General features: G+C 42.3%; 1 protein-coding gene across 1 annotated transcript; it reads right to left on the reverse strand.

Moving 5' to 3' along the window:
* Positions 1 to 700: 700 nt before the first annotated feature.
* Positions 701 to 10067, reverse strand: STON2 (stonin 2). The gene is made up of 3 exons (XM_010294798.1): positions 8240 to 10067; positions 1921 to 2123; positions 701 to 784 (listed from the first exon to the last, which is right to left on the reverse strand). The coding sequence occupies exons 1-3, from the start codon at positions 10035 to 10037 to the stop codon at positions 701 to 703; spliced, it is 2085 nt and encodes a 694-aa protein (XP_010293100.1). The 5' UTR covers positions 10038 to 10067.
* Between the last annotated feature and the right edge of the window lie 7589 nt (positions 10068 to 17656).

Raw genomic sequence — 17656 nt, forward strand, 5'->3', positions numbered from 1 at the left:
GAAACTGCAGAGGCTTTCTTGTAACTTGTGCGAACCCCATGAAAATGTGCACAATGACATGTCGTTCAGAGGATGAGACAGGAAAGGGTGAACAGAAGAACAGTCCTCACTGTAGGCCATCTGCTTGACCATTTACTATGTTTAAGATGCAGAGTTTGTTGATTCTCCAGAATGATGCTCAGGGTTTTCACTCTGTTAACCACTTCAGAAATGAGATTTTATATAATTTTTCACTTGATGCTCCCTGGGTTTTATCTGGCAGTTCAGAAGGAAGTGAATCTGCCAATGACCAAACCAACAGGTATATGAAAAAATGCTTAACGCAGGAGGGCAAGATTGTAAGTGAGATAAAGGCTGCTTTCTGGTTTGGCTGTGATGGAGGCCAGACCATACTTCAGTGCAGAACCTAGACAGTGACGAGGCAGAAAAGGCAAGCTTGACTGTAGTATGAGTCATTCTGTCTGTACCCCAAGTGTACTTAAATCATTCCAGCAAAAACCCATGGGTCCGCTCCAAACAAACCACTGGCAAGCTTCTTCTCAAAGTATGGATCATCACAAGGAAAAATAATACTCTTCAGAGCCTTATTTCAGAAGTAGCACTCCATACTTCTTAAAGAAAAATACCAAAACCCTGCAAGTCCTTTCTTCCGGTTCATTAGTTTGACCACCCCTTTTGGGACTTGCAGACCGATCTTCCTTCACTGCGTAGCACATTCATTGACATTTGCAGTATCTTCTCCCTTCAGACCGTCATTCAAGCTTTTTTTCCGCTCTATTTCGACCTGGTAGAGGAAAAAGAGGCAGAACATTTGTAATGAGAAAGGAAAACAAAAGATTAAAAAATCTTCCTTAGTGGTGATTTGTGTCCTACTCGGGTGAAGAAAATCTGGGTAAACTGAGAGGGTTGTGAAGAGAAATAGTCTGAGGAGGGAAAGCTGGATTTGATTTACTCTAAGTGTTTTCAGTCTATATCCAAACAGTTTTATGATTCCACAGTGTCATGACATCGTTTCCAGAAGAGATAATGTCATGCAGAGAACTGGTGTCACATGATTTTATATTCATTACCATCCCCATCTGTACTCTGAATCCAAATGCAGAACCAAATCAGCAAGGACATGTGGCTTCCTAAGTGGCAGCAGAAGACCAGCCTCAATTTTAAACTCTGCAAAGACCGATGTATAAAGCAAAGAGATTAATTTACAAAATGATCATCTACATTTGTGTTCTAAATTTCAACACCTCCAAAAACTCAGGGATAAGCCAATGTTTAATTCTTAAAAGGGATATTTAGGAAGATCGAATACCATCTCCAGGGAATTTAAGAGACTGCTGAAAATGTAATTACAGTTACCATTAAAAATATTTGCCATGAGAATCTTGTCTCATGTATTTCTCATCATTGCTCTTTAAGAAGGCAGGTAGGATGCTAATTTCTCTGCTGAGTGATCAGCTAACATGCAAAATTTGGCATACTGAGGTTCTTGGCAGGTATATACATACTGCATTTTCCCATCTGCTCCTCTCCTTAGGGCAGGCAGGAAGAAGACACATTTAAGCACAGAAATAATGCGACCCTTTTGTCTGCTGTAGCACTCCCGCTGCAGCACTCCCACTCTAGCTGCTATGCAGAGCAGCAGAATTCCCTGTTCACGCTCTTACTCTATCAGCTAGTCCCCAGTAGCTGGCCGTGTGTATGCTCTTCCATAAGCAAGTGAGTTTATTCCATCGTTGCTGAGGGATAATCCACTGCTTGTTTGCCATGAATCAATAGGCTGCACATGGGTAGCTACTGCACCACTGTGAGGTGCCAAATTCCCACCTCATCTGCCCATGGTATTTTATTTGTCTGCCCACACTTTTCCAGACAACGTAGTATGCAAAGTAACCATGGTGACTGCCACATGCTCAATTTTACCTTGTAACTGTAGTGTGCTGAATAGTTGACCCACTTCCTCACATCGGTCTTGTCCTCAACAGAGATGGACCGAACAGTGGCTTTGGATGCAGAAGTAGTGGGCATGTCAAATTCCACATCTACATAGCGGACAAAACTGGAAGGCACTTCCCGGTCAGAGCCAAGCTCTAGGTGACAGAAGAAGCAGTGCGGATGGCCAGAAGCTGGAAAAAGAGGGCAATCAGACATGAAGGTTGTGTTGGAGGGATCAAAAAAGACAACATCTAGGAGAAAGCAACATCACAAACCTGCAAGATACCCAAAATCCACCCAGGTGAACTAGTTCATAGCAAGTGACAGTACCTTACCTGCTTCAATACTGTTGGAGGTTCCAGAGAAATTAAACAAAGCAAACTGCAAAAAGGACTGCTGATCGCTCTAGTTTGCTTTTAGTGGGTGAAAATACAAGATATTAATCAAGCACCACAGTCTAAAGATATTTCCCCTCTTCTGACTCCCCCAGTGTATGTAACAGGCAAAGTACACTGCGGCACATCCTTCTGAAATTGCTATCCCTATTTTGTAGCAAAAAAACCCAAGCAACTGGATAAGGTAAAATATTTTTTTCTGGTTTCAAAAAGCAAATTTGGGGAAATAACTGTTTATTCCATACTGTAACCCACGACTATGTGGCTAGTCATTACAGATGGCTAGGTGAGGAAGTAATCACGTTTAGCTCTGTCATCTGTAAATTGTAACCTTTGTTATTATTTTCCCCCTTTCTTTTGCTCAACAGCAGTGACACTTAAAAATTAAAGTAGGGACGGCGAGTCAAGCTAGGTTGGTTTTATTTCTGACTGCTGCCAACTCCCTAAGCTCTTGAGCAAGTCACTTAAGGTCTGTGCCTCAGTTTCTCTGCAAAATGAGGATGAGAGCCTTCAAAGCCACCTTGGGCTTTCTGACTGAAGGGATCCTATCACCTAAGTATGTGTAAATGAAAGTAATGTATAAATAAGTAAATGGAATCCTTGTCTACCACTGTTACAGCCTTTAGGATTTCTGACTACTTGTTCATTGGGAAAGTTCTTCTCCATACAGCTCAGCAAGGTGTACAGGACAGAGACAAGGAAGGAGGAAGACAGGCAGAGTAAAAAGAACTGTGTGGGGAAAGCCCAGAAGCTCCTCCTGGGAAGAGGAGGAAAACACTGCCTGTGAAGGACTTGCAAGCCCAGGCTTTGAGAAGGAAGTCAGCTCCTCATCCAGAGCTTAGCCCAAAAGTCAGCCTTGTTGAGCTGAAGCTTGAAAAACAAGATGTGGGATTTTGAGATATTACTTGTCCCAACAGGATGAAATTGAGTCTTTAGAGGGCTTAGGCATTGCAACATACCACTCAACTCAGTGTAAGTCTGGGTAAAAATTTCATCTAGAGTCAGCCTCATAGTTCCAAACAGTCTAGCCAGGGTTTCCTCACAACCGGAAGGTCTATAAACTTATGTCTGTGCAGCAAATCCAACGAGAGGCTGTGCAGTTCAGCAGAGACCACAGTGAGACGACGCACCACAGCTGGAGCCAAGTTATGAATGAGTGGGTGCAGTATCAGGCAGATCTAAAAGCTCAAGTTCTGCAAGCATTAAAACACATCACCTGCTGCTCATCAGGATCAATTATCCCAAGCAGAGTTGCCCTGGTTCTAGACCGAGATGGGATCTCTCTCTCTCAGCTTTCCACACCCGGAGCACACGTTTTATGGACGAAAAGCTGTGGTGCACAGCAGACCTCCAAGACGATCCCACCCACCATGTGCTAGCAGCAGCCCCATGCGCTCTCATGGAGGACACCTCCAGCACTGCAGGGCTTTTGCTTCTGGCCAGTTCTTGAGCTCGGCTGGGGTGGACAGTGCACTTCAGCCTCTGCCACGGCGCGCCCGGGTGCTGCTGCGCGTGCCTGGGAATCACTGCTCTCTGGCACTGTGTTATGAAGATACCTAAAAATAAGTCATTCCTGGCTCAAAAATTCTGTGTTCAGCACTCAATACTGGCAACCAACACCCAGTCTCAGGCTCCCCATCCATTCATACCTCTTTCCTCACCCTGTACCAATCTTGGCAGACTCCTCGTTGTAATCCTTCCTGCTCATCTGCTTTGCTATGCTTTTCCTCTCCTCTAGGTTGCTGTGGGTTGCTCCCTCCTCCGGACTGCCTGGCTTGCAGCGGAGGCCCACAGCAGCCCAGGAGAGGTGGCTCTGTGCTCTGGCGCAAGCCACATCCACGGCTACAAGATGTTCAGCTTGCGCTACTATGCCCCTGGGCTGGCACGGGCTCGGTTGCTTTTGGGATGGACATGTGAAGGTAACACTGGGAAGCGTTTCACTGGGCGTAAGCACACCGCGTGACAGCTGCTTTGGAGATCTGAGCTTTTAAACTCTTCATGATTTCAACTGGACACATGGAACTGGCAAACACTCTTCTAACACACCTGATTGTTGGTGGATATTCACAGGGTCAAAAAAAACCGGGGGTGGGGGGATAAAGGGGAAAAAACCAAAAAAAGCAAAAAACCCCTAAAATTAATGCAATGCAATTAACAAAGCAATTATTCAATAATTTAAATTCAGCTAATAGGAGTACCCACTAACAGAAAAAAACAGGCACAACACTCAAAAAAATATGCAAGTTATTAATTTAAACTACCTCAGCATGGTAGGCAACGAGATGAACTGACTAAAAACGCAACTCCTCCACCAAAGCTATAGCAAAAATACCAAGCACATCAGTGTTCATTAGTGTCCTGACTGCGAGGCACACAAGGCACAACTTCTATAGACCTTCTGTTTGTTCAACAGGCTCATTCAGGGCTCCTTCTCTAATGGACAGGTACACTTTTTAGTAAAATCAGGAGGAAATCAACAGGCCGCTTCTGTTTTGCATCTCTTGCTTCCCTGAGCTACTAACATTTCATTCTGACAATCGAGGATCTGATAATGTAATTCATATATATTAATGGGTTACCATGATTGGAGGGAGTCTGTTCCAAACAACTTTGATGTCCCAACATGTTTGGATTAAAGGATTTAATTTATTTCAGAAAGTATACCAGGCAGCACGCTTGGGATCCACAGCCAAACTAGACCAAAGTTCAGATATCCCGATCCAAGTCTCTGCATAAAGGCTACATCCCTGCTTCACGGGAAGAGTATTTTCCCACGATCAAAGACCAGTTGAACATTTTCCTAAAATTCTCCTGGTGGATTAAAAAAAAACAAATATGTGGAGCCCAGCCAGCTGCAACTGAAGCTCTGCAGAGCCTGTAAATAGGCGTTCTTTATCAACCGCTTTGATCATATTAATTGTGAATATGAGAAGGGCAATAAAATTTAAGAAGCTATTTTGGAAAGGATTTCAGCAATGTGCTCAGTAGAATCCAGTCAATAGTTTTCTCTTAGGTCAAATCACAGTCAGCGTACAGGCAGTCCCGTATCTGTCATATGCTTTTCAGTGTCCAGTCATGAGCAGACGCTTTGGCTACAAAATAATGCAGACAGTGCCGCGAAGCAGTTCCTATAGTGGGAGGGCAAAGGGCCCCATCCCATTAGAAAGCACAAAGAGAAAACGTTTGGATAAGACAGCCAAGCTACTGAAGTAGTTCTTCACAATTTGGGTGCTAGGATACTACAGCCTGAATGCAAGCGGTGAGCTTCGTGGGGACCAGCTCTCCTCCCCTGCGGGGCTGTGGTACTGGCCGTCAGGGGAGACCAGAGGCAGGGGTGATGGTGTCATACGCCCCACATCTACGCAGAGCCTGCACCAGTCTGCATTCAAGGAATGGAGTGAAGCACAAGAGGTCCAAGACCTCTGGAGTTCCTGGGATCGCGGTTGCAAGGGACTGATGTGGCAGAGCACACAACATGGATGACAAAAGGGTCCCACAGTAAGTCTGTGCCTACGTATGTACTTCGTTGGTAGGCACATGGGCTGGCAGATAGGCATGTGTGCTGGAGGGACTCATGCAATGCTTATGCCCCAGGTTGTGTGGACAGGTTGTGTGGCCTCTGGAGGCCAGGTGGAGCTAGAGACTGTGGCCACCTGCAGCATTTCTCACCAGCCGCAGCGTGATGCCACCACCTCTCTCCTGCTCTGGAGTCCCAGGCACCAGAGCAGTTCATTAGCAGACCAGGCATTTACAGAGCACCCAGAGCGCTTGTCAGGGGTGAGCTGCAGGTGCCGCAGTAAGAGAGCATGAAGTGCGAGTAAGTGGCGTAGTTTTCTACTTACTGCTTGAGAACTGCATCATTTATAGGGACTTCTGCAAATAGGTGGAGGTGAGTTACTGTATGACTTGTGGGTAGGGCTGGATATAGCCAAGCACGCACAAGGTTGGGAGTAGACCACACATCAGTATCATGGGGGTCAGAAGTGCACATGGTCCCAGCAGGCAAATCTAAGAAGGAGTGGGAATCAATGCTTTTGAGTACCATTTATATCCTTCTTTGTTTGCCATATACTTTGAGTAAGAAAAACCATAGCACAAGTACTGTCAAGAAATGTAAATAGTCCTCTAGAGGCAAGGTCAGATTTAAACTACACTTGGCCTGCCCTGTCATCACTTTGTGATTCCCTCTCTCTCACGTACCTCATGTGTCCTGGCCAAAACAGTGCTTGCAAGGCCCTTCCTTTCCCTGAAATTACATCTGATCTGACCAGAAGGGTGAGGACACTCTCTTCCTCGCAGGAAGTAAACAAATGCTAACTGACCTGCGTTCTGCACGGTGACACTGATGGATAGATGCTCTGTGGCAGGGCTCCAGCAGCAGCGCCAAGTCTGTGATGCATTTCCCCCTGACACAGCGTATATATAATAAAGCCTCACGCTGGGAGAGACGAGATCAAGGAAACAGGAGACATAGCTCAACATCTGATGGGTAAGGGACCATCACCTCGCAGGAGGCACTAGAGCCAGGAGTTCTGCCTCTTCTTCTGGTTTGCTTACGGCATGTTCTGCGATTGTGTTAAAGTTTGGGGGCTTTCATTTCCCCAGCTGTAATGTCTATATGGTATACAGAGATCTTTGGAGAGAAGACGCCACAGAAGGCCCAATTTCACAGCATCTCATTCCCAGAGCTCATGCAGATGGCACAGTGAGATTTTCCTCACAAGCATGTTATTGCTCATAAACAGCCTGAGGTTAATTTTCATTGCGATATTTCTCTTGAGTTCCCAAGCTCTCTCTTCTTCTGCCCCCCACTACAGAAAACATGGAGCCTTCACTTTTGTCAGTGATACCCCTCCAAATTTGTAACCTATGGAGTAAGCTGGCATCCTTGGGTCAAAATGTGATCCAAAAGATTAGAAAACTTGGATCACTGTTTTGCTGACACTATAACTCAAACTCAGGAAAAACATACATCCTTAGAAAGTGCCAAATCTGGTACAACACTGAACTTTCAGGGAACAATGAATACAGGAACCCACCCAGCCACCCAGCTGCATTACTACAGCATTAATACTAAAAAGTGCATCTCATTTATAAAAAGCTAGTCTTGATCAGAGAAATCAAGAAGTAGAATTCACTATGAATAAAAACAAACCCAAGTTGTCTAGCTTTATTGCACACCATGGATGAAAGGAGGGAAGTGGAATGACTGGCAGCGATGGCCAAAGGGAACAGTAGCTTGCTCATATTATTTGAATGTTTAATTACGAACACGTTACCAGAATTACAGAGACTTGTGGGGTTTATGTTGGTATTCTCTCTTAAGGCTTAAGCTGTACTTACCTGTCTGCACTGATCGTGGAATGTTTTTTTAATGGTTGCACAGTATCTTCTGTCCTCTTAGGATCCCCATTCCAGACACTTTGTAGGCATTAGTTGTTGTACACACATTGAAATATATAGCACTGGCCCCGTATGCTTGGCAATGCATGGAAAAGAAATCACATGCGCTGGAACTACAGCAGTTTATCTGGTCTCGTCATTCAGCCCCGTAGCATAGTATCTTTGCCTTTGCAAGCCACCTGAAAAAGCCCTGCTTCCACTAACAGTGCTAAGCACTCAGGGATGTTTGATGCCTAAGTCCCATAATGTGCTCATCAAAGTAGAGACAGAAGGTGTATTTTTGCATCTGGAAAACCTAAACCTGTTTTTATCATTAGCAATGTTTGTAGGATACGTAAAACTACTACAATGAAGGGTCAGATAAATGCTTCATGCAACTAATTAATGTCCTTTGGTATACTACAGAGGATGATTTATCCCTCGCCATGTAAACCTAGTATTTCCTATCTTCCAAAGTTTTCCAAAAACTCTTTTAGTTTACTCCTGCAGAGATGGTATGCACCACTTACCTGAGTTTTTGTCAGGCAGTCGGCTTATCCTCCATACGATGGAATTAAAGGCATGCTCATATTTGGCAGTTCCCAAAGTTACTCTCATGACTGGCTCAGAACCAGACAGACTGGTTGATCCAAAAGTGGCCCCCTTGTTCACCTTGGCTTTCAAAGATTTCTCCCCCAGGACACTCTCCCTGCGGAAGTTTTTCACCCACTCGTTTGGCACTGGGTAGCGGATCATCACATTTTCACAAGGGACCTGAGTTAAAGGGTCGCGGTTGGAAGAGAACCCAGTAGACATCATCAGCCAGCTCTGCACCTCCACCTCAGCACCATTGATGCTGGCAGCTGTCCTCAGAGTAAAAGGCAAAGTTTTCTCTGCAAAGACAGTTCTGAATCGCATCAGTTCAAACCGGCAGGCATCCAAGGGGTTGAACAGGATAATACGGGAGTTATTAAACATGTCCTCATCCACACATGAATGGAACCGACAGCTGTATAATTTAATCCACTTAGTGGTAGTAGTGGGCATAATATCCTGCCTTGCAACTATCTCATTGCCTTTGATCAGGATATCATTAAGGCCCAATCTGCATTCTGCCAGGCCAGAAAGGAAGCTGAGAACATAGATATGGGTCAGCACACTGTGCTGGAGAATCACACTGTCTCCTTTGGCCAAGATGCCATGAAACTCATCCCTGACATCAACCGTGATTTCTTCTTCTTGATAGTTTAGTCCTACTGTGCTCAGATCTGTTGATGACGCTGGCAAGTTCATCAGTGTGTCTTGCACAGCACTGATGAAGCTAAGGAAGTCTTCATAATCTGTAGTCCCAAGCTTGATAATTTGCTCTCTCTCTGCTGTGTGAGCAATGGCTGGCTTAGGCTGATACTTCTTTTTCTCCTTGTAGGTTGTGCGGTCCAACCGCACACTGTGTATCCTTCCATTTTCATCATAGTTCTGGAGTTTGCGCTCTGAAATCTCATGATTGATTTCAAGTTTGAATTCCCGGAAAGGCTTCTCCAGTCCTTTCTCATAAAAGAGCTGCATACATCCACTGTCAGTCAGCTTGACGTATATTGGTCCCCAGTGCCTGGATGACATAATATTCTTCTTCTCTGGGATCCTGAGCATCATTGGCCATCCATCCTTTGTTTGAGCTGGTGCCAGGTTAAATAAGGCTGCATCCAGATCATATGGCATCATGGGGTCATCATCAGGCAAGGTAGGGCTGCTCACATGATCTGGGTCTCCAATCTGGAGTTGCTTGAGCTGCTCTACAGCATCTGTGTGGGTTACACTTTTGTTTGCCTCATGGAAACTGATGGTATCAGGCTCTTGATGGAGAATAATGAGAGAGTCTCTTTGGCTTTTGCCTGGAGCACTGGAGACAGAAGAACTTTTGGAACGCCTGTCTCGCTCCTCGAAGAATGAACTGAATGGATTGATGGGTGAGGGTTGGACATCTCGCAGAGATTCATCCAGGAAGGGATTAGTAGCACTCCATGGTGGTGCTTCAACAGAAGGCAACTTGGTTAAGGAGGAGAGATCTAGTTTTTGAATTTTGGAGAGGTCACCCAATGTGCTTTTAGGACGTTCTCTTTTCTTAAAGGATGTAGTGAGGTTAAAGTTAACATCTGGAGTCTGTGTTTCTGCAGGTGGGGTGTCTGTTTTCAAGGGAGAAAGTTTCTGTGGTGAAGAGCTGACTTCATTGTCATCAAAAGTCACCCAGCTGGGAAAGCGAACTGTGGTTGGGGTCGAGGAATGCCCATTCATGGAGGTGTTGTTCAGCTGCCAGTTGACAGCCTCCATATCTACCTCTTCATCTTCTTGGAGAGACGATGAATTGTCTTTAAAAAAAGAGGGGAGGGGAGGAAATTTCAGCTAATTATTCTGAAGTTATCTAGTTCTCTCCACTAAAAGAAAAACACAGTCTGCACAATAGTTTGCATGCTCAAAAAAGGTATATTCCTGCGCTGGGCAAGAAAGATAATCAAAAGACTTGGCTAAAATGCTGAAGAGTCTGGCAAGTATTAATGAAGAAATAGATTCAGCCAGTTTTAAATGGACAGTTTAACACAGAAAAGGAATGCAGGAAGAAATATGAAAGGAATGACAGCAATGATTGTATTGCTCTCAGTCAGACATAATGACCTAAAAAAGAAACTTAGCCCACATGTTGTAGTGATTTTTTAAAGCTTTCCTCTCTAAACTTTCAGACTGCATTTCTTTTCTCCACTTATCTTCTGTCATTTGCCTGTTTTGTTCCCTCTCTTCCTTGTTCTCATTTTTTTCCTTTCTGTCCCCATACCCTTTGATCCACAGAAGAATCCAGTGGAGAGAGGGAATGAACACTGAGGAAGAGCACTTCTCCACTCCGTCCCCACATACTTGTCTGCACATTTGCTGTTATAACAAAAGTATATGAGGATATGGTGAAGACACCATAAAAGGTGCCTAGATGGCATTTTTGCCCAGGATGTGTTTAGCAAAGAGACTCTTTGGCTTACCCTGTGAGAAAGAGTCTGCCAGTCCTTGGATGTCTCTGAAAAATCTCTTGGAGAAGCTGTGATCTAGGGATGTACATTAGGATAAGGAAAAACATATTTTTGACTTGTATTGTAGAAGCTGTCCTCATCCTCTGTCAGGACATGGCCCCTTTGACCACTATTTTCTTAGTCTCGGGCTCTGCCAAGACAATTCCCAGAAGCCTGCATCATACTGTGCTATTTCAATGCCAGCTCTACCTAGAGGAGATAGTGGCAGTGTTAATAAGGTGTTTTCCAAAATAAGCATAAATTCTCAGAGTTCAGAAATTAAAGAGTTTTCTTCCCATTTTCTTCCCACTGGGCTAATGAATCAGCATGCTCCTCAAAATGAGGAGCCAGCATGAAATTATACTCTTGCATCTGCACCATGGCTTTGTTCTACATACGATACAGCAGTGCTAGCATTTGTGCCTTTTGTTTCTGACAAATCTATAGATGCCATGTTTTACACAAGTCACTGCTCTTCAGTACAAGCAGAAAAGTCAGTGTAAAATGCAGCACTTTTTGGTATGGCTGTAGACCTGTGATGTGAGCATATTTTACAGTATTAACAACACCAACAATAACAAACTATTTAAGCCATTATTTAAATTGCTACCAGTTCCCAAAAACGACGAGCTTGATTTCCATTCTGCCTCAACCATAACAGACAATTTGAATTTTTGTTCCAGTTACCATTTAGAATATGAAATAGGGAATGTTCATGTTAGGCAAAGTCCTGCCATTAGCTTATTATAATGTCTTGGGTAACTTGATTTTCTGGGCCCCTCAGCCCAGCTGTATGGAAGTTCACCCAACCTTTTGATCTAAGGACAAAACACACACTGTGCAAGTTCTAAGGATTATTATAATTGAGAATTGCATATGAAGCAGGATGATACCAATTTGTTTTTCAGGCCACAATAATAACAAAGCAAAATTAAGAACAGATAGCTTTTACAGACTCCCCATGCATTTCAAAGTGTATTTGAAAAGAAGTGGCACTATCTGAATTTCTCGGATTTTCTTCTCTACCCTGCCCTTTCACTCCCAGCTTTGCACAATGCCTCTCCGTCATCCCTGCTACTGGTTGTACCACTGGGTACAGTGGTGGGTCCTTTATCTGTTAAGTTTTGCCACAAGACTATGAATAGATTTGTGGGGGAAAAAAACCAACAAGAATAATCTGATGTTGTTCTGATCCTCAAGTCTGCACCAATACCTTCTGTGTTGTCTCATGCCTTTCCAGTACTTCGGTTAGCAAGCAGGTAATCCTCTGAAGCAAAGCAAAGGCAATGGAAAAATATGGTAAGAGTCTCTTTTTTTATGATATTTCTGGCAAAACATTCCCCATTTCTTTTACGACTTCTAAGAGCCGTGTATTGGTAAGACCAGGGTTTCTTAAGAGCGTACCACCTCTTCACCATCTGCAGTTATAATTCTCCCCTTTCCCGTATCTTAGCTTTTGAATTGCAGAAACCAAATGTGATTCCACAAATAAAAGTATTAACACTTCTGGTTAAGTCTGAGAGAGGCAGATGAGAAGACCTTCTTGGAAGTCCATGTGAAAAACACACAGAAATAACCTGAAAAAATTTCTTTCTAAACTGAACAAGTTTAGCAAAATAAATTGCTTATTTGATCCAGATACCCAGAAATACAGAAGAAACGTTAAGAGAAGATGGCTTTATAAATGTAAGCATTTCTGTAATTTTATTTTCTAGAAAAATCAATAAACTGTTATTTGATTTGATATGTGGAAGTGTAAAATCTAGGAAGTAAAATAATCATTCTTTCCCAAACTAAAATCAAAAGTACATTCTTCTGTTGCCAAAGAACCATATGGTTGGGTGTACAAATATTTGAAGAATACAGAGGTGGTTCTAGAAAAGACAGGTTTTTAGCTTTGTCTGTAAGAGAATGCCTAATAGCAGGGAGGATAAAAATAACAATATGCTAATGCAGCTAAGCATCCAAAGTTCGTTCCTGAGAACTAGATGAAATAGTGTGTATATCCCAAGAGAAATATTGGCATCTCTGCTGCAAACGCGAATACAGCATGGTGAAAAATCTTGACATTGCTAGAGGATGGCTTAGACAATGACTTGAGATTTTTCCCTTCTTGGTTTTTGATGGGTTCCTGAACATGGGTGATAATGTTTAAAATGTGAATGTCCTTCAATTTGGCGGCACCCCAATAGATCTAGGAAAGGACACTTAAGAAAGTGATTCCCGAGATGAACGTTAAGTTCGTTATTTTACTTCTTGCTTTCATAACTCCTGCCTACAAAATACATCAAGACAGTCAGTGGGGTGCAGACAGCCTTCAACCCAAAGTGACTCTTGACTGAGAAACACTAGATCTGCATAAAAAAGGCAAGAAGTGATCAAAACAAAGCACCGTTTTTTTTCTTCTTGACCGACTGACTTTGCTTTCCTAACTAAGTAACTTTGATAGTTGTTTACTTTGCAAAATTAAAACATCTTTTAATTGTCTGACTGTGCCAGATTTCAACCTGACATGTTGCTCCAGACAGCTACAAAACACAGGAGCAGATTTACCAAGGCGGTTAAGGGGACAGTAGCTCTTTGTCTCCTTTCCCAGTGACACCAGCAACATGGGAGCTCTGGGGCAAGCAGCCTCAGGCTGCCCAGGCAACTATGTGTCTCTGCATTCATTCCCCCACATAAGTGGTACCTGCAACCAGCACTGGCCATACCTTACTACATACATGCCTGAACATCATTACCAAGCCATTAAGTAACTCGGAAGCTTAAGTCCCTGGTGAACAATAAAATGCCAACCTGCATTGTAAGTTTTTGGTTTTTTTTTTCCATTCACAGGCTTCTTAATGTTTTGTTGGCTTTACAAGTGTTCAGTAGCAAAAGGGTTAATAATTTCGGTATGATAAACTGGTAAACAGTATTTTGTTATAAAGGCTCTAGAACACCTCACTATGATCAGCCTTGTGACTCCCTGCAAGGAAAGAACACTTTGGTTCTCTTTTTTTTGTTTCATCTTTTCAATTTTCTGTTTAAACACCATTTTGGCCAAAACCACCAGGTAATAAGTTACTTATGCCTGGGGGGAAGGCAGCCATCCAGCTGCTAAAGGACATTGATATTGCAAACAGTTCATGACCGAAACTGTGCCACAGAAGTAGGAAAAAAATCTGAGTGTTACACACCTTTCAAAAGGAAAGGCAGATAAGAAACGGATCTCAGCAAAAGCCTGGAATTTGAAATTTCTAAGGACTTTTCTATTTTACCTCTTGACAGAAATTAGCTCAGAGCTTCATGATGTGACTGTTTTTGTTACCTGACTGTATTAATTTACATTTAATTCAGATAGTTCTACTTTACCTCAGTCTGTAGCACAGGCGTACCCTTAACGTGGTCGCACCTTCCAATGGGGTACTCGCTTGATGAGCCAACACCAGTCCCTCAAAGTAAGCATTGCTAAGTTTTCTGTTGGCATAGCTGGCTCTATTTTAGGATGCTTGCTGGGAAAGTAATCTACATGAAGTCCACCAGACATTGATACACAGGCAGAGAGTACTTCAGACTTGGCCTTTAAAGATCAGCCAGTTCAAGAGGATGCCAGTTACAAAACCCCTAGTGTCCCTGTATTCATAAGCAACGACAGAAAAGCAGAAAGCGCAGATAGACAGGATCTGGGAGAAATCACGGGCGACGTTGTCATATAGTTATGTCTCCATGACAAAGGTTGTACTTTCACATAAATTCTGTGATATCCATATGTGGTCATTTCCTTGCATTTCTTTTCCATATCCAAGTCACAACAACTGTGTCTTTACACTGTTTTTTTTGGTGGTCCATCATGTTTCTGATCGTCCCAAGACAGATCCCGTAGTTTAAAGCAAGTGGGCTATTGTTCTGAAGTGACAGAACCAGACTCCTATTTCCAGCCTGGCCACTGACGTGCTAGGCTTTGAAGAAAACGCCTCATCGCTTTCACTCTCGCAGCTTCTGGTTTTCTTCCCACTTTCTGTAATTTTTGACTGTAAGAGTGTTAAATGTGGAACAGTGATTGTTCCCTTGTACTACGGTATCCAGTGCGTGTCTAGGACTCTCCTGGAACACAGAGTAAGTGTGTAAACATCACAGAGTTGGATATAAACCTATAAACTGATTCAGTGAATATTTCTGTTATATCTATGCACTTGCAGAGAGTTTCAAGTTTGGTACAAGCCACGAAGCCAGGCCTGTTTTTGTAAGTTTTCCTGTTTATCAGAGCTTTGTTAATGGTAGAAGGTCAAACGTGTGACTGCTGCAGACATCAGTGCAACTTTCTCTAGCTAAATAAAGCTACAGTAGAAAAGCGCCGCGGAAATCAGTTGCAAGATCTGCAACTCAAAGCACAGAAAGCTTCTTGTCTACGGGAAGTTACTACCTGCTTATTTTGCAGAGAGGACATTGCTGAGGGTAACGGTTATTACCTCCACGTGCTTCCTGGGTACCTATGCTATCAATCAGCCTATGGTGTTGAACTGTTAATACAGAAGTTATGATTTTAACTTCATGCTTTATGGTGCAGCCAAAAGACATTTCAAAATCATCAAAACCAGCAAGAGAAGGTGCAAGCTGAAAGACTGATCTCTACGGTTCCCTTTCTTACTCCTCCTCCTCCTCTTACCTGACAGGCTTCTCAGATCATGTTGAATGGATTCATCCTTAGAACTTGTGAGATCATCATACTCTGTCATATTCCATCACTACATCCCTTTGAACTTGGGTATTTACATTTAGGCCATGTAAATCAGCAGTTTGATTAAACCTAGCGTAGTTTTATCCCAAATCTGCAGTAGTTCTAATCTGAAGTACTAAATAGTCCGTTCCCAGCAGCAGGTTAACAATTACTTAAACATGACTCCTGTTGTTTGGTTAACTATTGCAAATTCATCACAGGTCCCAAAAGAAGAATTGTCAAAAGAAGTTAAATCATGTGAAGTTACAAAGAAGATGTATCACAGAGCTTCCAGCTCTATTTAAAACACAATGAATTTCATCTGTGTTCAATTAATTTATCCCCATGAGTCTCTAATCTTTATAAGAACTGCTATATTTCATTTTAAATGGAAGCCATCGTGCAGACACTAAACTGAAGATGAAATACAAGGAAATTATGACTCAGCCTCTCACAGCTAGACTGCAGCAGCCCTTGTACTGCAAGAGAACTGTTGAAAAGAACTGTGCTCCATGTACTATCCTAAAGGGCACTAGAAGTTTTTGTGGACTTTGTTGATGTTTTGGCATTTTCTTATTATTCGATGGCTACACAAACGTATGTATTTATGTGAAGGTAGGACTACTGCATTTCAGGCATTGGTGCTCACCATACTTCATTGCCCTAAATTATTTGCCTTGTGTCTCCTTCACTGACATTGCCTCTTGCTGCTTAAAAAGGGAAGAGAACGTCTTCCCAGCAACCGAGCCTGACATAACCATTAAGAAACTGGTATCGGAGTACCCATAAGAACAGCAGTAGTTGCAGCTGGAAGTTTCATTGCAACCAGCTATGTATGATGCTACCTCAGTGCCTTTTCTTGCCTCACCTGTTTTCCGCTCCTCCGTTTATCTTTATTCAATTGGAGAAACTAATTAAAGGAAGCCTGAAATTCAGTCAGAGCCCTGTTATTATTCCTTGAGTAAAGAAAATGTTCAACATAGCAAAATCAGTTTGCAACTTAGAACTTTCCTGCATGATTTAATTAAAAAATACTCAATTTTTCTACTGTGTTATGTTTATTGAGTAGTTAAAACTCTGGTTTAAGAAAAAAAAAACAAACAAGATTTCAGATGTGATACGGAATAACTGAAACAATATTTCAGCAACTCATAATCTAAGTACAGTTAACTCTCCTTTTCTGTGTATAGATCGCAGCTATGCCATCTACTCTTGGCTATAACTATAGTTTTGTAAAATTTTCTTGCATGTTCTGCAGTCTGTACTGTGCAGTAGGTTAGGCAATCAGAATGGATCTGGCTAGTCTTAAAACAAAACCAAGCATCCGTAACACACCTCATGCACAAAACTGCTAAATTAGATTCCTACAGCAGATGCCCACGTTCAGAAAACGTGCTTTCCAAATATACTGTTCAGGTTTTAGTCTGTAAACACTTAGAAGTTAGTGTACTAATAACCTTAGACAGAATTACAGCCAAGAACAAACACACAGCCTATCCAGAAATCATCAAAACATTGCAGCAAAGACAGATATACAGCTTCGAAATGTAAGTGCCTATATACCTGGGTCTCCAATTAATACCAATTTATCATTTGAACAGCAGAGTCCAAATTAGACATAGTTCATGCACGTCATGGACAAAGTTGTTAGTGTTTTGAAGAAATTGTTAGATCTTCACATCAGGTAGGAATTACGTGGCAATAAGTTAGAGGCAATAAGAAACTTTAAAAGGGAATAAAACTCTACTAGATATAGCTAGAAGACATTAGGTACTCTAAGAAAAAGCATTATTTATCATTTAAACCCAGCTTTCTTTGATTTTCTTTCAGTATAGAAGGCTACTTTAACAAGAAATTTGAAGTAAATATGTTTTGTTCCTGTAATATGCTTACAAAAAGTGGAGTTGTTCTCTTACATGTTAAACAATGGCAGTGAATGGGTCCCCAAACTATTACAGAAAAGGCGTCTTTTTGATTTAAACCCATTTGAGAGTCACAGCTCTAGAAAGCACGTGCTTTTCCTGAAGATCAGTTCATGTGCTTCCATTAGCTGGCCAGAAGGTGGTACATTAAGACTGATATAATTAGGGGAAGTCTTCAAGATTTTTACAAGATTTAGACAAGACTATGCTGTTCAAAGAAATCACAATATATATGTGACATAATACTATTGTTTTATAATTAGGAACAATTTG

This window comes from Phaethon lepturus, unplaced genomic scaffold, assembly GCF_000687285.1.
Source record: "Phaethon lepturus isolate BGI_N335 unplaced genomic scaffold, ASM68728v1 scaffold12489, whole genome shotgun sequence".
In the NCBI taxonomy this organism is placed as follows: Eukaryota; Metazoa; Chordata; class Aves; order Phaethontiformes; family Phaethontidae; genus Phaethon; species Phaethon lepturus.

Coding starts and splice junctions, on each gene's coding strand:
- STON2 (XM_010294798.1), bottom strand. CDS start 10,037: ATGGAGGCTGTCAACTGGCAGCTGAACAACACCTCCATGAATGGGCAT. Junction 2,124..8,239: donor ACTGCCTGACAAAAACTCAG/GTAAGTGGTGCA, acceptor CTCTTTTTCCAG/CTTCTGGCCATCCGCACTGC. Junction 785..1,920: donor CAGCACACTACAGTTACAAG/GTAAAATTGAGC, acceptor TTCCTCTACCAG/GTCGAAATAGAGCGGAAAAA.